This window comes from Electrona antarctica (assembly GCF_951216825.1).
Source record: "Electrona antarctica genome assembly, chromosome: 21".
In the NCBI taxonomy this organism is placed as follows: domain Eukaryota; kingdom Metazoa; phylum Chordata; class Actinopteri; order Myctophiformes; family Myctophidae; genus Electrona; species Electrona antarctica.
The window spans coordinates 16,376,755-16,396,414 of NC_136802.1; the positions used below are offsets into that span (position 1 = coordinate 16,376,755).

At 43.6% G+C, this 19,660-nt stretch overlaps 1 protein-coding gene across 1 annotated transcript in view; it reads left to right on the forward strand.

Annotated features, from left to right (window-relative positions):
• Positions 1 to 19,253, forward strand: part of LOC306914232 (atrial natriuretic peptide receptor 1) — a gene marked incomplete at its 5' end in the record, with an annotated part of 21,146 nt that extends 1,893 nt beyond the window's left edge. The window contains 18 exons of the mRNA XM_079491224.1: positions 222 to 324; positions 2,651 to 2,796; positions 3,376 to 3,448; positions 3,767 to 3,914; positions 4,232 to 4,318; positions 4,769 to 4,912; positions 5,510 to 5,631; positions 5,757 to 5,898; positions 6,357 to 6,405; positions 7,552 to 7,653; positions 11,990 to 12,109; positions 13,214 to 13,307; positions 14,654 to 14,741; positions 15,129 to 15,268; positions 17,055 to 17,207; positions 17,485 to 17,583; positions 18,198 to 18,289; positions 18,698 to 19,253. Of these exons, the coding sequence (XP_079347350.1) occupies positions 222 to 324; positions 2,651 to 2,796; positions 3,376 to 3,448; positions 3,767 to 3,914; positions 4,232 to 4,318; positions 4,769 to 4,912; positions 5,510 to 5,631; positions 5,757 to 5,898; positions 6,357 to 6,405; positions 7,552 to 7,653; positions 11,990 to 12,109; positions 13,214 to 13,307; positions 14,654 to 14,741; positions 15,129 to 15,268; positions 17,055 to 17,207; positions 17,485 to 17,583; positions 18,198 to 18,289; positions 18,698 to 18,916 (2,121 nt within the window). The 3' untranslated portion in view covers positions 18,917 to 19,253. The remainder of the gene's footprint in view (positions 1 to 221; positions 325 to 2,650; positions 2,797 to 3,375; positions 3,449 to 3,766; positions 3,915 to 4,231; positions 4,319 to 4,768; positions 4,913 to 5,509; positions 5,632 to 5,756; positions 5,899 to 6,356; positions 6,406 to 7,551; positions 7,654 to 11,989; positions 12,110 to 13,213; positions 13,308 to 14,653; positions 14,742 to 15,128; positions 15,269 to 17,054; positions 17,208 to 17,484; positions 17,584 to 18,197; positions 18,290 to 18,697) is intronic.
• Positions 19,254 to 19,660: the final 407 nt, after the last annotated feature.

Here is a 19,660-nt window from a genome sequence, read left to right on the forward strand (position 1 = left end):
ACATGCGCACACACATGCACGCATTGATGAGGCGTTGTGTTCACCATCAGTATATATTTTAACATGTGCGTATGTGCATACGTGTGTGTGTGTGCATGCATGCGTGTGTGCATGCGTGTGTGTGACGTGCGTGCGTGCCTGCGTGCCTGCGTGTGTGCGTGCATGCGTGTGTGTGCGTATATGTGTGTGTGTGACGTGCATGTGTGCATGTGTGTATTTAGGTGGTCTTGGTTCATCCTGGACAGACGTCTCTCATCGCCCACATCAGAGTTGGACTCATGCAGGTGGCACTGGAGGCCAAGTCTGCTGTCCTGCCTGCTATAGGTGTGTGTGTGCGTGCGTGCGTGCGTGCGTGCGTGCGTGCGTGCGTGCGTGCGTGCGTGCGTGCGTGCGTGCGTGTTTAATTTAAGTCTGTATGTCTCTGAGTCTTCACAAAAGCAGACCAATCAGAGCTGCTGCTAGCCTCTCCCAGGCGCTCATTCTGCGTTCACACGGGCAGACGCAAAGATGCAAATATGCAAAGGGCATCTCCCCGTGTGAATGCAGCATCAGTGCTCATTGCTCCTGGTAGTTAGTCTGAATGTTAAATAGTCTGGAACCCAAACTACACCTCCGCTGACATCTGTTCGTCATTTCCGTTCACAAAAAAATATTTTAAACATTTTTGATTTTTGATTTGATTTATTTGATATATTCATGATACAATTCATAAAAGAGCAGTACAGAATTATCAGGATTGCACAAAAAGTCAGAGGACGTAATTCCATTGTGATCCAAATAAATAAATAGTTACAGCATACGATAAGAAGAACATGTGTACTAACATCACAATACTAATGACATTTACAACAGGCCATCATAGATCAATAAACAAAAGACAATAAATAGATATAAATACATAGATAAATACAGCACTATACTAACTTGCCCATCAGCCACTTTTTCAACATATTTTTCAAAATATTCTGGGCAAATTTAATTTCCCTTGGGATTTTGTTCCAATCCTCCACCCCTGTATATTTAAAAGAGCTTCTACCTACCTTATGTCTTAGGTTTGGTGGTTTAAGATCAGCTACACTAGCCCTTGTGTTCAAACTATGGAACTGGTTAACATACGGGAAGTACATTCGACTGAGAAGTTGGTTACCTCTCTTAAGTTGTGCTTGGAAGCAAAAACAATACATTCAGATTTACCCAAATGCAAGGATAACTTGTTTTCACTTAACCAGATGTTGTTTTCTAGAGAGCGGCTAACTGATTCTAGGCACTCACCTGTCACCAGTAAGGCAGAATCATCTGCATACAAAAATAAAGGACATGCACAGGCTGCATCCATGTCGTTAATATACAACAAAAATAATAAAGGCCCTATTATACTTCCTTGCGGAACTCCACATGTGAGTCTTTTAGGCTCCGAGAGCAAACCACCTGTTTCGACCATTTGAAATCTATCTGAAAGGTAAGACTCTATCAAAGACAGAGCCTCACTTTTGAAACCTATCGCCTTTAATTTATATAGTAATATCTTGTGGTTGACTGTGTGGAAGGCCTTCTGAAGGTCCAGCATGACCATCCCGCAGTACTTGCCTTTGTCAACTTCATTTTTTATCGTGTCTGTTAGGTATAATAGGCAGGACTCGGTAGAGTGCGCCTGTCTAAAACCTGACTGTAAGTCATAGAAAATGTCAAAATTATTTACATAATTTGAAATCTGGTCGTGAATAATTCTTTCAAATATTTTACTGAGAATGCTTAAGATAGATACTGGCCGGTAATTACTTACTTCATCCCTCCTGCCTTTTTTATGTAGGGCAGTAACTCTGGCCTTTTTAAAATCATGTGGCACCTTTGCTTGGGAGATTGAAAGGTTTATGATGTGTGTTACATATGGAGCTATTACCTCGGCTCCATCCCGCAAAAAATGTATTTACATTAATGTATTTTACATTCATTTATTTTTATTTCCATTTCTGCTAATCAGCAATCTATAGTCTATATCCTTTAATAATTTTTGATTAATATTAGGATACATTTGCACGACTGTAAAGACGGAACAGAAGTGGGGATTGCTTGTTCAGAGCATCCGTTGCTCCAGACTGTATGACGGTTATGACCGGAAGCATTTGAAAATTGTGGGACAGTCTGGCCACGCAAGACTATAGAAGAATATAAAAGAAGAGAACAAATTGATCGTATGTGCAAATATACAGTGACAAAAAAAATCCCCAAGGAGTGAGGACCAAATTGAAACTTTGCGGTGAGCTTGAAGATTGCCTATTTTTGCTGTGCGACTCCGGCAGGAGCCAAGTAGAAAACATTACTTAGAGAAAGCCAAGAGTTATAACCAAGAGAAGGACATGCTGGACTCTATATGGCAGTGGTTTTCAACCAGTGGTCCGGGGACCACTGGCTGAGAGTCCCACTGGTGTAGCAGTGTTTCCACTGAGCCAACATGACCAGAATGGAACAGAGCCTTCATATTAGTATTACCATCGGTAACACCTGTGAAGGAACGGAAGGGACCAGGAAGTAGGAAGAGTTAGTCTGTGTGCATAGACTCCATAGAGCCTCCATTACATGAAACAACATTTTGCATATAGAGTAAGTCTCTCTCTCTCTCTCTCTCTCTCTCTCTCTCTCTCTCTGTCAGTGTGTGGTGATGAGGTGTGTGAGGAGGAGGAGGGCTGTTCCACATGTCCAGCAGACTGTGGTGAATGCCCTTTGACCCTGAGTAGCAGGCTAGCTATTAGCCTGCCTGTCACCCTGGTGCTGCTCTGCTTCATTGTCACTGCTGTGGTATGTGCGCACGCACGCACGCACGCACACACGCACACACACACCCACACACAGTGTTTGTTCAGGGCTCTCCTCATCTCTCCCGCTAATAAACAGAATCTTGCTTTTCAAGTCAGGATCATATTTCTATAGTTTCTTCACTTAAGTCTGGGCCCTGTATGAGTGATCGTATCAAATCGTTATACAGACCTTTTAACGTTCAAACCGTTTTTAATCTGCTCTGAGGAAGGCTGAGTGCCAAAACACGCAAACGTTCTCAATAAAATGAGAAGTTGCATCTGAGCCGTTCAGTCTTGCATCTTGTGGTTTTTGATTTATGCTACTTTGGTACTTTTTACATTGCAGTATATTGATACCCATGATAGCATGTTGCGTAGACAGATGCTAGGTGTGATGTCTGCTATCCTAGCTACTTTGAAGAACTTATTTGTTTTCTTTCATTTGTGTCTGTTTACTTTACTCTGTCTCACGACAACGAGCGTCCATGACATTTATTCTGACCTTTACACAGTGTAAAAATCACTCTGTCTGGATGCGAGTGTCTGATACATGACAAATTGTCACGTGTTTGTCGTTCAGGTGTTCCGGTATCAGAAACAGAAGCTGCTGTGGGATGAAAGTTGGATCATAGATTTTACTATCATTAAACAAGGTGACACACACATGCACACTGTCACACACGCACACACACACACACACACACACACACACACACACACACACACACACACACACACACACACACACACACACACACACACACACACACACACACACACACACACACTTTAATAATTTAGTTAATTTGCATGTCATGCTCAAGTATTCATTGTTTGTCATATTGAGTTATGAAAGGGAATGAAAACAGACTACACACTCCACAATCCCCCATGTTGTTATTAAGCCAATGAAAGACACACATGCATAGAGAACACACACATGAACTCTCTTTGTCTCTCTATTTCTGCAGACCAGTCCCATGTGACCATGGGCAGTGTCATTAGTGTCCCTGTGGCCAACAGTGACAGTAACGCCAGCTGTGTGACCGCTCTCAGTTCCTGTACAAACACGCACCACGCCAACCGCAAGACTGCAGTCTTCACACACACTGGGATATAGTAAGTCTGTCTGTCTGTCACAATTTGTTATTTTCTTTAAATAGCAGATGTGCAAGCTCATAGTGACGAACGAAGTGGCGCTCTATGAGCTTGTATATTTGCTATTTTTGAATAGCCAAAGTGTGGAATAATGGCTAATATTCTTACATTATGTTAATACTAGAATAAACTAAATAATTGAGTGGTTAAAGTGCTGCAGGTTTGTGTGCTATGCTTGATGTAATGTACAACAAAATAAATCAACTGGAGAATCCAATAAGAATGTTGTGTGTGTGTGTGTGTGCGTGTGCGTGTGCGTGCGTGCGTGCGTGTTACAGTGATGGGAGGACTGTCGCTCTGAAGAAAATCCAGACAAAAACATTTTCTTTGTCTAAAACCATCAGACAAGAAGTTAAGCAAGTCAGGTAACACACACGCGCACACACACACACACACACACACACACACACACACACACACACACACACACACACACACACACACACACACACACACACACACACACACACACACACACACACACACACACACACACACACACACACAGCAGAAACCTTTTCCAAAGTAAAAGCAATACAAAGTAAACATTTTATTATCAATAATGTTAGCAAGAGTTTTGCAAGCTTTTGGTCTACTGACCTTCTTCAGGCTTGCAAAAATAAATACATTGATTGTGCACAGATCTGAGTGTGCGAAGCTTCCCTTTGTACATTTGTTTTCTAATATTGAACCAATGAAAAGTATATGAAGTACTGTATATGGAATGCAGGTTATTTATTTCCTCAAAAGTTTCTCCATCTATATATGCCCCCCCCCCCCCCCCCCCTCTCTCTCTCTCTCTCTCTCTCTCTCAGAGAACTAGATCATCCTAACTTGTGTAAGTTCTTCGGCGGTTGTGTGGAGGTTCCTAACGTTGCCATAGTAACCGAGTACTGTCCCAAAGGGAGTCTTAACGACGTTCTGCTTAACGAGGAGATTCCACTTAACTGGGGGTTCAGGTAGGCTACAAAGCAACACAAGCACGCACAGACAGGACAGGGGTATAGCTCACACACAGGGGTACAGCTCACACACAGGGGTACAGCTCACACACAGGGGCATAGCTCACACACAGGGGTACAGCTCACACACAGGGGTACAGCTCACACACAGGGGTACAGCTCACACACAGGGGCATAGCTCACACACAGGGGTACAGCTCACACACAGGGGCATAGCTCACACACAGGGGTACAGCTCAACCACAGGGGTATAGCTCACACACAGGGGCATAGCTCACACACAGGGGTACAGCTCAACCACAGGGGTATAGCTCACACACAGGGGTACAGCTCACACACAGGGGTATAGCTCACACATAGGGGTATAGCTCCACCCGCTTTGAATGTTATCAATGTATAATCACAACAATGTTCTTATCAAGACTTTTGTACATTTGAAATGGGACATTCTTTTACTTTTGGTATTTCAAGTACATTTTGATGCCAATACTTTTGTACTTTTACTCTCAAGTGCATATTGATTCCGGACTTTTTCGCTATTGTTACTTTTACTTAAAGTAAAACATCTGTTTTTTTCTACCGCTGTGTGTGTAGGTTCTCCTTCGCCACAGACATGGCCAAAGGGATGTTGTTCCTCCACCATCACAAGATCTGTCATGGACGCCTCAAATCTCTCAACTGTGTTCTGGACGACCGCTGGGTCTGCAAGATAACTGGTAACACACACACAGTCACACGTGCACGCACACCGCACAAGCACGCACGCACACACTCACTCGCTCTGAATTTGAATTAAAGTTTTGCATGTATAGTTTCGTCCGCGCATCTTTGGTCCAATCAGATTACGGCCTAAGGACCTATCGTAAGGAGGATGGGGCGGAGCCTCTGTCGACCTATCAGCAGAGACTACTGGAGGTGTACACGCCCCCCGAGTGTCAGAGCCATGATGACAGTGAACCTACACTAGCTGGAGACGTGTTCAGGTGCACGCACACACACACACGCGCGCACGCACGCACACAGGCATGCACGCACACGCACACACACACACACACACACACACACACACACACACACACACACACACACACACACACACACACACACACACACACACACACACACACACACACACACACACACAGGCCCCGATTCACTAAGCTGTTTACACCGATTTGTTGGGTATAAAGGAATTTTCCAAACTTCTCACGTTAGTAGTGATTCAGTAATCTTTTTTTGTCTGTCTTTCTCAAGTCTTCTCGGAGGCAGACTTACACATGGGAGCAAAGTTTGGCCTCTATTGTATACCATTAGAATGCCTTATTCTAGACTACTAATGTGGGAAGTTTGGAAACTTAAGTTCCTTTACACCCACAAAATGGGTATAGACAGCTTAGTGAATGGGGCCCACAGTCTTTTAACTGCAGTGTGTGTATTTCAGTTTCTCCATAATCTTACTGGAGATCGCCACACGCAACGACCCGGTCCCTGTAAGTCTCCTCTGATTGGCTCACCATCCTGTCTGTCAGTACATTGTCACACTCATTGGTTATGTCCTTTTAACATTTGATAATAAACATCGGGGGTGCAACAGTCCATAGAATTGATCGATTACTAAAGAATAATCGATCATTTAATAAAAATGCCATGCTGACAAATGACAATACAGTCCAATATTGCACTAATCAGAGCAATGGTCACCGAGCTATGGCCATTTAAAGTGTTAAACACTGCTGTAGTGTCCCATTATCCCATTATGTGTGTACTTTAGGTTTTTTGGTATGCCTATGACTACATTGTCATGGCAGACCCCAGGACAGTTTTTGTGCCACGTTTGGTTTGGAGCAATGGTGCGTCTGTGGCCCCTGCATGCCTGGGGGGCCCCTGACAGGTCCCCCTGGGGACCACACCTGGCCCCTGTTGCAACTATTGTCATGGCAGACCCCAGAACAATGTTTGTACCAGGTTTGGTGCAGATCAGATCACATCCACAAGGGGGTCCATTATGTGGAGTGTTTTACAATTAAGTATAAAATAGGTCTTAAGCGGTTAATTGAATCCTTAATAAAAAAAAGAAAATGTATGAATAGAATAATCACAAAGAAAATAATCGATAGCTGCAGCCCTAATAAACATCACTGTGGTTTCAAGCTTTCATTCATTCATTCATTCATTCATTCATTCATTCATTCATTCATTCAGTTGAACCCATTCAGGACGGAAACCCCTTTTGGTGTTTTTCTAAGCATTATGTTCTATACTATTGAAAATACTATTGAAAAATAGCTAAAAGCTCATAGCTTGTAGATCTGCTATTGTTTTGAAAATATATATTCAAAGATTTGCGCCACATTTTCACGATTTAAAATAAATCTCTGGAGCTTGTAGATCTGCTATTTTTCAATAGCTAAAGTATATCATAATCCTTGAAACACCAAAAGGTGTTCCCGTTCAGAATGGGTTAAAGGAGGTGTAAGTTATATTTACTTTACTTTACTTTATTATGTAGAAAGATGTACAAATATTATGCTCATGTATATGCATTTAGTCAGTCAATCAATCAGTCAGTCAGTCAATCAATCAGTCAATCAATCAAGCAAGCAATCAATCAATCAATCATCAATGATGTGTTTCAGGTAGAGGACAGCAGTCTAGAGGCTGCATGGTGTCCTCCACTTCCTGAACTCATCTCCAATAAGACAGACAGCACCTGTCCCTGTCCTGCTGAATACGTAGAGGTACCTGTCTGTCTGTCTGTCTGTCTGTCTGTCTGTCTGTCTGTCTGTCTGTCTGTCTGTCTGTCTGTCTGTCTGTCTGTCTGTCTGTCTGTCTGTCTGTCTGTCTGTCTGTCTGTCTGTCTGTCTGTCTGTCTGTCTGTCTGTCTGTCTGTCTGTCTTGTCTGTGCCTGCCTGCCTGCCTGCCTGCCTGCCTGCCTGCCTGCCTGCCTGCCTGCCTGCCTGCCTGCCTGCCTGTCTGTCTGTCTGTCTGTCTGTCTGTCTGTCTGTCTGTCTGTCTGTCTGTCTGTCTGTGGTTACTGTCTGGGCTACTTCATGTGTTAATGTAATTTGAGAAAGGATGAAAATGAATGAATGAATGAAGTTCAGTCAGATAGAGATAACTCACAAATAGATTTAACCAATATTTATTATAGAATGAGAATACAAGTGAGCATATAATATTTTATCTTGGCGTTCGGCTCTGCTAAATTTTTCTCCATGCTCGGCACAATTAAACACCATCATTAAACATTAAGAACATGCAGGGAGATAGATATACAAGAGCCCACCGGTGGTGCTGGGGTGGCGGTGAGAGCAAACATCACATAACAACCAGGATCCATATGCAGAAGGGAGGCAGGAAGAATGCATGCAGTCTAAGGGTGCACTCACACGGTTAATGCAATTCTCTGTGCTCGTTGGGTGTTGTGTCATGGCCGCCCAGCGGCCCAATGCATTTCCAATGGAGGTCACATGGTTTGACCCAACATTGTGTTGTGTGAGGGGGAGGGGCGCAGTCGTCCGCCCCTCCCCCTCACACAACACAATGTTGGGTCAAACCATGTGACCTCCATTGGAAATACATTGGGCGGCCATGACACTACCCAACGAGCATCCAACGAGCAGAGAATTGCATGAAAGGTGTGAGCTCAGCCTATGGCTGAGCTCACACCTTTCATGCAATTCTCGTGCTCGTTGGATGCTCGTTGGATGCATGTTGTGTTGTGTCATGGCGTCCCTCCCTAGATGCATCCATTTCCCACAAGGCTTTGCGGGAAGTGGGCGGTGCGCTAGAGCGGAATGCGGAAAACAACAGACCCACGTTTATCTGCGTGTAGTTTTTGGTGACCAATACGGCGATATGTGGAGTTGTACACTGTCATAATAAAACGGATGGCTTTTTACATACAGAATGGGGCACTGGCTTGCTAAATGAATCAAACTTTCTTCGAAAGACGTCATCCTCTTCTGAACAAGCCAACACACAGAATCAGTGCCTTTAAATCTGGTACTGATTGTTGAAATGACTGGAGACAGCCGTGCGTCATTTCATCATCATCATCATCAGAACCTTCATTTAAGCGTGGAGTACAATTTAGCGGCAGGCCCTCATTTTCAATGTAGCCGAAATACAAAATAACTATAATAGATAGATGAGAATTAATTAAAACAGTTACATTGTTGAACAAAAGTGCTAGAAATCACGGACTGATATGGCTTATTTGAGGTCTCCAAGTTGCGCACGGGTGACGAGGCAAAACGGATATTTTCGTCCTCCGTTTTAGAAAAAATCCCTGGCCGACAGAGATATCTATGTCCACACCCAAACGCAGAAACGCATTGAACACAGGATAAAATCACTACAGTAGCAGGTTTCAATTGTAGGCTATATTATACTTGCTTTTATATTTACACTTATGAGGTGCCAATCATATTTTTGAATGAAGGAATAAGTACCGCATTTTAAAAGCCACCTAAATTGTGAGTGGAAGTGGAACATGTTTCTTTCATTGTCTGTCAGCATGTCACACTATGTGCGTAAATCTCCAAATCCCGACTCTCGACTTTTCTCAATTTAAAAATGATAGACACCTTACCATTGCTCTGGCGACTTGGCAAGTCCTGCACATAAATTAATAGCAGAGTCAGACCTATAGAAGTAACAAGTTGTGAGCTTGTAGAGTGGCTATATTTTCGAGCTGTATAATAAATGTCACGTTATAATGTGTAGGCTGGCTAATACAAGTTCACGCGCGCACATTGTCAGCATGTAGGCACAGTGACATGCATTCAATGGTGCGCCCTTAATTACCTAAACATGAGAGAGATGTGCCATATACGCACGATGCGATTCCGTTCACACCTCAGGCTCTCTCTCTCTCTCTGCACCCTCTCTCTCTCTCTCTCCTCGCATGACCATGACCATGAAATGGAGAGCAAAATACAGCACGATATAGTTTCACATGCGGCTATGCACACACCACGCATAGACTTGTTGATGTAGGCTACTGCGCAATGGCATTTGGCCTGAGTCCTTATTGGTAGGATATCCACAGTTTATCCGTAGCGGTCCGCAATGAACCTATTGTTCAAGCTTCGCACTCCAATACAAATGAAACTATTTGAATAAGTGTTGTACACATCAGTGAAATTAACCTCTGGGAAAATCCGTAATTGAGAGAGTGTATAGGCCTGCACCACAGATCATATAGGCTGCATGGCTAACAGGACTTGGGCACTACCCATCTCTCTATATCATTTGATAAAGGCATATTAAAAACATGACTTGTACACCCAATGAAAATATAAACTTCACAGAATATATACCACTTCGAATTATAACAATCGGTTGAAGATTATCTGAATATCACACAAGTAAAATCTCAACTTCTTTGCGCAACGGGCCATTGCGCTGAGGACTGGCAGTGTTTTACCTATACCTATACTCGAGGACCTCTGCTTGGAACGCGCTGCATGTGGACGCAACACTTGGAGCTTGTAGATACACGGAATGACGATAAACATTTCACAGAATATATACCACTTTGAATTAAAACAATCGGTTGTGCTTCCCACTCGGCACCAATACAAATGAAATCACCAGTCCGCACTGGACTAGTAGGCTGATATATTTATTATTGGATGCAGCAGAGCAGAGCCTTTGCTCACTGCAGTTGATGCAATGCAACATAATACGTTTTAAAGTTGTTAACAGTGATATATAAACATGAACAATTGGATAGATATCTGTGTAGTTTCCATGCAGGCACAAGCTGCATTTCTCACCTAATTATAGTAAAAATGATATGCGCTAATAAGCGGTGACATTTTGCAAGATCCAGAGTGGTGTGGCCTGTCTTTCACTCTCCAGTTGGACTTTTCTGCGGGACTCAGGACTCAGGAGACTACAACTAAACTCCGCCCATTGGGATACAAAACAGCCCTTCTCTCCTATTGGTTGGTGGTTAACCCCACCCTCTGTGTTGTGTGGACGTTGTGTGGATGTTGCGCCTACAAGCTGTTGTATGCATAGATATATGGTTGTATGGCTTTCGGCTGTGTGTTGACTGCCCCCCCTCCCCCTCATACAACACAATGTTGTGTCAAAGCACGTGACTCCCATTGGTAATACATTGGGCGGCCATGACACAACACAACATGCATCCAACGAGCATCCAACGAGCAGAGAATTGCATGAACCGTGTGAGTGCACCCTAAGGGTGCACTCACACGGTTAATGCAATTCTCTGCTCGTTGGGTGCTCGTTGGGTAGTGTCATGGCCGCCCAATGTATTTCCAATGGAGGTCACATGGTTTGACCCAACATTGTGTTGTGTGAGGGGGAGGGGCGCAGTCGTCCGCCCCTCCCCCTCACACAACACAATGTTGGGTCAAACCATGTGACCTCCATTGGCAATACATTGGGTGGCCATGACACAACACAACATGCATCCAACGAGCATCCAACGAGCACAGAATTGCATGAAAGGTGTGAGCTCAGCCTAGGGCCTCACTCAGACCTTTAATGCATTGCTGCATGCTTGCTGTATGAATGCTGTGAGTGTCATGGCCGCCCCAATGCATTTCCAATGGAAGTCACATGGTTTGAGGACTACATTTTGGACTACAAGCTGCTGTATGGCTTTCGGCTGTGTTTCGACTGCGCCCCTCCACCTCATACAACACAAATGTTGTGTCAGACCATGTGACTCCCATTGGAAATGCATTGGGGCAAGCTGTGTCACACCCTTTGTATACAGCAAGCACAGAGAAATCTGCAGCGACCGTGTGAGTGAGGCCTAGGTGAGCTTAAATACCCCGCCCAATTGGTCAGCTGACTGCCACATCAGGGTATGACATGTGGGTCTTGCAAACACTGAATACACCCACATAGTAATGCATCATATTAACCCCTAGAGTATGCGCCCTTGAGCACAGCATGAAGCCGCTCGAGTATATCTGACTGAACTAACTCAGCAAGCTACGTATCATATATTTAAAATGACTGTAAGTTGCATAAACCTGGTATTGTGTTTTTGTCATGTGTGTGATTCTTGTCCTGTGTGCGTTCCCATAGCTGATTCGTCGATGCCGTTCTCATAATCCCATCCACCGGCCTACGTTTGAACAAATCAGGAAGTTTCTTCAAAGAATCAACCCAGATAAAGTCAGTCCAGTTGACATGATGATGAATCTAGTAAGTTTCACTTTAATGCTGTAAAAGGTTTAAAGGTCAGCCATTTTCAACTCGACATACAGTATCTTCATATACTTGGTGCTCATAGATCATAGCAGTGGCGGCTATTTTCCATTGTTCCAGACGCGACACAGTTTTCTGCAGGGGTGGAAAAAGTACTCAACATTCGTATCAATACTGCAATATCTACTTTGTTACAAGTAAAAGTCCGGAATTCTATATTTACTGGAGTAAAAGTACAAAAGTATTGGTATCAAAATGAACTTAAGTAGCCTACCAAAAGTAGAAAGTAGTGATTTTGCAGAATGTCCCATTTCACAAGTTTTCAAAACAATTTCATAAAAAGATTTCATAAAAATCTTTTGGAAATAGCAGATCTACAAGCTCACAATGCGTCACATCGTATCGAGATCTACAAGCATTGTGGGCTTGTAGATCTGCTATTTTCAAATGGTCAAAATGTATATAGGGCTGAAGTGTTTAATGCATGTTTTGTAATAATATTAATCAAAATCTACAAAGTAACTAAAGTTTTCAAATAATTGTAAAAGTACAATATTTGCCTCTGAGAAGTAGTGGAGTAGAAGCAGTAGTATTGGAAAATGGAAATACTCTACAAGTAAAGTACAAATACCTCAATATTGTACAGTACTTGAGTAAATGTACTTTGTTATTTCCACCACTGCCAGACAACAGTTTTCTGCACCATGGAGGGAGGGACTTTAGCCGAGCGCGAGTGAGGTGCCGCGTCGAGCGTTGCGAAGTTCGCTTGAGCTGACTCAGCCCCGTCCCAGCTGCGACCCGATAGGCACAGAATAGTAAATCCTCGCCCAGCCTCCTACAATGAACACAGCTGAGTGCTCCCTACCGCCTCTGACGCCCGTCTCACCCAATCACAGCCAAAGCAGATCCTCCCTTTGTGGTGAAGAAACGGGGGTTGCATTCCATTCATGTATCCAATAGAGATTTCCAAAAATATCAAATATTTTAAGCCTAGACTAGAGGATCCTGGTGATTCATGAAGACATAGAATCAAATGTTTTATGGTCATTATGGTGGTTTAAGTGCTGGATTGATGAGTTTGATGGTGTGTCACATGATCAGATGGAGAAGTACAGCAGACATCTGGAGGTGTTGGTCGCAGAGAGAACCCAAGACCTGATGCACGAGAAACACAAGACTGACACTCTGCTATACAGTAATCTGCCTTTCTGTCTTTCTGTCTGTCTGTCTGTCTGTCTGTCTGTCTGTCTGTCTGTCTGTCTGTCTGTCTGTCTGTCTGTCTGTCTGTCTGTCTGTTTTGTTTAGTTTAGTTTAGTTTAGTTTAGTTTATTTAGGATCCCCATTAGCTGTTGCACCTGGCAACAGCTATTCTTCCTGGGGTCCTCACAGAATAATATACATACAAAAAAACATTACAACATTACAGATATCACAAAAGAAAAGAAAAAAAACAAAAAAACAAAAAAAGTAAATACATTAAAGCATAACTACGGTTAGTGCATTCACTCTAGATTACATTAACTGGTATATTGACATAAACAGAATTACAATTTCGCCATATATATAAGAAAATCCTTCAGTCTTTTCTTAAAGTGCCTTTTACCCTTAATTTCTGTGATGCATACTGGTAGAGAGTTCCAGAAAGTCATTGCCCTGTACATGACTGTATTCTTCATTGCATCAGTTCTTGGCTTAGGCACTGTAAATCGACCCATTGCAACATGTCTGGTATTATGTCTGTGTCTATCACTGGTATAATGAATATTTTATATAAGCATTTTGGTTTTTTATTTGAACAAATGTTCCTAAAAGATCCAGCCAGACTAGCAGCTAATCTCTGCTCCACCAACAGCCATGACAGCTTCTGATGATTTAACAGTGTACTAGATCTAGTATTGCAGTTCAGGGCAAGGCGAGCTGCCTTATTCTGGGCTATTTGTAATTTACACAGGTCCTTTTTAGCTGTATTGGACCACACAACTGGACAATAGTCAAGGTGGGATATCACTAGTGCCTGGATGACCTGGACAGCAGATGTTGGAGTTAAAAACTCAGCACATCTCCTAATCATGGACTGTCTGTCTGTATGTCTGTCTGTCTGTCTGTCTGTCTGTCTGTCTGTCTGTCTGTCTGTGATTAAATTAATTTTGATGCTATAATAACAATAACATTTAGCTGGGAAGTGGAACCCCCTCTCCACTGTCAAACTGTGTTGCGTGTATTGTATTATTAGTGATGTCTGTCTGTCTGTCTGTCTGTGCGTGCATGCGTGTAATGTGCGTAATGTGTTTATTGCGACCGTGGGTCGCAGTTTACTATTAAAACCTGCATCTCGCGTCCGTCACGCCTTGTCTGTCACGCCTCGTGACACGCTCCATCTATGGCCAATACAGAATTGATTCCATATGTTGATCTGACCTCATCAAACACTGTACACTCCTGCTTTTTAACTGTGCCCTATTAAGAAGCTCTGTTGTTTCAGCGCGACCGTCGCTTCTCGCCCTCAGGGCGTCTTACTGGTTGTGTGTGTGTGTGTTGTAGGCATGCTCCCTAGGCAGGTAGCTGATGACCTCAGACAAGGAAAACCATCCCAGGCTCAGAGCTATGTCAGTGCAACTGTGTTCTTCAGGTAACACGCACAAACACATGCACACATGGACACACACACACGGTGCCCTTGATGGCATCATAATGGCTGAATTTCAATTTACACTTGGTTGCATGTAATGCTGAAAATAGCCCATTTACAAGTTCAGCTTGTAGATCTGCTATTTTCAGAGCGCAACACCTGATCGTAACAGACATAAAATTACAGTCTTGGATCTCTTCTCCACTAGTCCCTCCCTTTTAGTCTCGTTTTTATGTGTCGACAGAATTGTCAGAATATTTTGTCTTAGTTTTAGTCACCGTGGCTTTTGTTTTTATTCTCTTTTCGTCCGTGAAAAAAGGTACATTTTTCGTCATAGTTTTAGTCGATAAATCAACACTGTTCTAACAGTGTCTCTGTTGGTGACAGTGACATCGTGGGGTTCACACAGCTGTCCAGCACCAGCACTCCATACCAGGTGGTCGACTTCCTCAACAAACTGTACACCACCTTTGACGACATCATCGACAACTATGACGTCTACAAAGTGGAGACCATCGGAGACGCGTGTAAGTCACACGCTCATCACAACGCATCGATGTGTTGTACGGCAAAAACAAGGGCAAAACACCTTTAAAATGTTTTTTTTTTTAACTTGATGTCCTTGACATCAAATGATGTCCTTGACAAGTATAGTCAGTTGTGGAAAAAGTACTCACATTTTTCACTTAAGTAAAAGTATCAATACTGCCATGTAGAAATACTAGAAACATTTTTTACCCATGTAAAAATGTACTTTATAGTACCAAAAGTAGAAAGTACTCATTATGCAGACATTTTTCAAATGTATACATATCTTTTGAAAATAGCAGATCTACAGGCTCACAATGCATCACAATGCAACACATTGTGAGCTTGTAGATCGGCTATTGTCAAATGGCCAAAGTGTAGGCTGAAGTGGGTAATGTTTTGAAATATGAATCCAAATCTACAGTAAGTTCCATCTAAGTAACTTGTAACTAACATTTTCAAAGAATTGAAGTGGAGTAAAAGTACAATATTTGCCTTTGATATGTAGCAGAGTAGAAGTAAAAGTACTGGAAATCGGAAATACTCGAGTAAAGTACAAATACCTCAACATTGTACTTAAAAGTAAGTGTACTTAGTTACTTTCCAGCACTGTGTGTGTGTGTGTGTGTGTGTGTGTGTGTGTGTGTGTGTGTGTGTGTGTGTGTGTGTGTGTGTGTGTGTACAAAAGGACAATACAAAGGACTGTATATAGCCAGGCATGACAGAATTGTGAACATTATTGCCAAAGATGTGTCACCTATGTTTAATTCCTCTGTTGTGTTTCACAAAAATTCCTGTGTGAAACCAGAAATGTTTCAATGCAATGACCCAACTGTATTTGCAAATATAACTGCAAATACACCAGATGTCATTATAATTGACGAGAACAGAAGAGAGGCTTTTCTATTGGAAGTTGGCTGTGCTTTTGATTCAAGTTTAGAGGAAGCTTTCCTTACTAAACAAGTAAAATATCAACCATTAGTACAGGCCATTATACAACTGGGATATACGTGTCAGCTCATTGTTTTTATATTTGGCAGCCTGGGCCATGTCCACAGGCTAATGGTCAGAGGCTTGAGGATTATGGGGTTGTCCAAGTGTAAAGCAAAGCAGCTTGCAACATACTGTTCAATCTCCTCCATTATAGGCAGTCACTTTCGGTGTCGGTAATATGACAGACTGAAGTGACCAATGTTGGCTGTGATTAAGTTCATGTGTTGTATATTCTGTACATTTAGGGCTTGTTTGGACTAAAGCACATGATGTTTCAAGTGCGTGGGATATCAGAAGCAACTGAAAATATTTGTGCCCTTGATAATGTATTTTATAAATGTGGACTCAAATAAAGAAATTGAAATGTGTGTGTGTGTGTGTGTGTGTGTGTGTGTGTGTGTGTGTGTGTGTGTGTGTGTGTGTGTGTGTGTGTGTGTGTGTGTGTGTGTGTGTGTGTGTGTGTGCGTGCGTGCGTGCGTGCGTGCGTGCGTGCGTGCGTGCGTGCGTGCGTGCGTGCGTGCGTGCGTGCGTGCGTGCGTGCGTGCGTGCGTGCGTGCGTGCGTGCGTGCGTGCGTGCGTGCGTGCGTGCGTGCGTGCGTGCGTGCGTGCGTGCGTGCGTGCGTGCGTGCGTGCGTGCGTGCGTGCGTGCGTGCGTGCGTGCGTGCGTGCGTGCGTGCGTGCGTGCGTGCGTGCGTGCGTGCGTGCGTGCGTGCGTGCGTGCGTGCGTGCGTGCGTGCGTGCGTGCGTGCGTGCGTGCGTGCGTGCGTGCGTGCGTGCGTGCGTGCGTTGCAGACATGGTGGTGTCGGGGCTGCCCCGGGAAAACGGCATCCTCCATGCGTCAGAGATCGCCTCCATGGCTCTGGACCTGGTGTCTGTCTGCAAAACCTTCAGGATTCCACACAAACCACAAACACAGCTCCAAATCAGAGCTGGAATACACTCTGGTATAACCCACACAAACCACACACACAGCTCCACATCAGAGCTGGAATACACTCTGGTACGCGGCGTGCAGCCGTGCACGCACGCGCGCACACCTGTAGGCCTACACATCAGAGCACAAATTCACACTGGTATATTGTGATGTTTTTTAATCCTTTTGCTCAAAGCTCTAATGTTCAACATCTGTATCTGCCTGCCTCCCTTCCTGCCTGCTTGCTTGCCTGCCTGGTTCCCTGCGCACATGCGTGTGTGTGCGTGCGTGCGTGTGTGTGTGTGTAGGTCCAGTAGTAGCCGGTGTGGTTGGTACTAAGATGCCTCGGTACTGTCTGTTTGGAGACACAGTGAACACAGCATCTCGCATGGAGTCCACCAGCCAAGGTAAACACGCATGCACACACACGCTTACCCCTTTTTTCTTCACAATTTAGTCTTTATGACAATTATTTCCTCCCCACACACTTTTGAGTGTTGTCAGTCAATGCTTACTGAGTCACCTCACCTGCCATTGAGGAGTCGCCACCAGGAAGACGTAGAGCCTTCCTCCTACTCCTCCCGCTCAACACTCCCTGCTGACAGTCGCCACCCCATAGCCTGTAGTAGGATTACATGCAGTAACAATTATACCCTCCCCTCCTGGCTATTCACCATTTGAAGCCCAATATAATCACACCCGTGTGAGGCTGAGGGGAGCTCTTATCATCATACATCATCAAACATACATCATCTCATTCCGGCAATTCACATTTTGCGTCCTCACTTTTGTCTTCAATGTTTGTGTTTACGTAATGTTTGTGTTTACACAAACACTCAAAACTGGCCATTCATTATCAATGGCATTCAAGGTTTGTGTTAGGACAATGTTTGTGTTTTTACACACACCCTCAAAGCTGGACATAGGAGGGGCTAGCGCCCCTCAACAATACGTGTTATACGATGAACAGCGGTCCAAATGGAACATGCTAATGTTAAGGCTAATTATGATGTTTTGTCAGCTCTGAAGATTCAGTGCAGCTCCAGCGCATTCTACCTGCTGGAGGAGATCGGAGGATATGTACTGGAATGTAGAGGAATGCTACAAGTAAAGGTCTCTCTCTCTCTCACACACACACACGCACGCACGCACGCATGCACGCACGCACGCACGCACGCACGCACGCACGCACGCACGCACGCACGCACGCACGCACGCACGCACGCACGCACGCACACACGCACACACACACACTTGCCAGCCACATTTATGGACTTTGACGATATATTACAATGTGTTTAGAGCACATACTGTATAACGTAAATTGTTTGCCAGCCAAGTCTATGGACTTTAATGTTTGTTTAGGGCACTAAGTGACGACATAAGGCGCCATGTGGCCGATATAAATACAGTGGGTGCCCCTCACTTCACACAAGTGTGATTTTATGAGACAATAATCTGTCAGACTCTACGGGGGAAAGGTTATTGTATGGTTTATAATAACAGTGTATCTGTCTACAGGGGAAAGGGGACATGGTCACTTATTGGCTGGAAGGAAAAAAGACGAGCGTCAACTCTGATGTGACCAAGACCAACAAACAAGTAACCACGGAAACAAAGAAGACAATCAAACAAGTAACCATGGAAACGGAGAGTGACAGGAAGTGGGAGGCGGAGAGAGAGACAGAGAGAGAGAGAGAGCTTTATGCGTCCATGCCTGGTTTCCTGAATGTAGACTAGACTCGTAAATGTTGTCATGAATTTTGTCCTGGAAATGTTTAGCACTATTGTGTAAGACTTGTAGTAATCATTTGTATAGACTATATAGTTGTTCAGTATAACAGGTGTTATTGATAGGTTGAAAGTAATCTGACAGGAAATGTGGAGAGAGATGGGGGGGAAGACACGCGGCAAAGGCCGTCGGGATCGGGAGTCGAACCCACGGCACACCGTCAGGCTGGCTCAGCAGCCTAGGTGGCCAGACGGTTGAGCCAACCGTCCGGGACAATTTTAAATACATTTGAAAAATGTGCTAATTGTCCCAAAGGTTTTATACCAAGTAAATTCAAAATACTGAAATATTGCTATTTGTTTCAAAGGTTTATCCCAAGCTAACTAACCTTTCTTACACGTAAGTGCAAATGTACAATTATTACTTATGGATTTGTGTGCTGTGCTTTTTTCCCCCTCTAAATTGTAATGTTTAACTGCAAGCTTTGTTTACACATTTATTACTTGTGCATGTTTTATTTGATTTTATTTCCACTTTTGCTTTGGCAATGCAAATGTAGGTTTTCTCATGCCAATGAAGCACCTTTGAATTGAATAGACAGGATAAGAGGAGAGATGAGAGGAGAGAGAGAGGCAGATGAGTGTGTTGGTTAATTGAATGTGTGTTCACTGGATTTGGCATCAAAGACCTCTCTCTGAAAGCTCTTGTTTACGCATTTCATTAAGTATATTTACATATCTAAAGCGCACGCA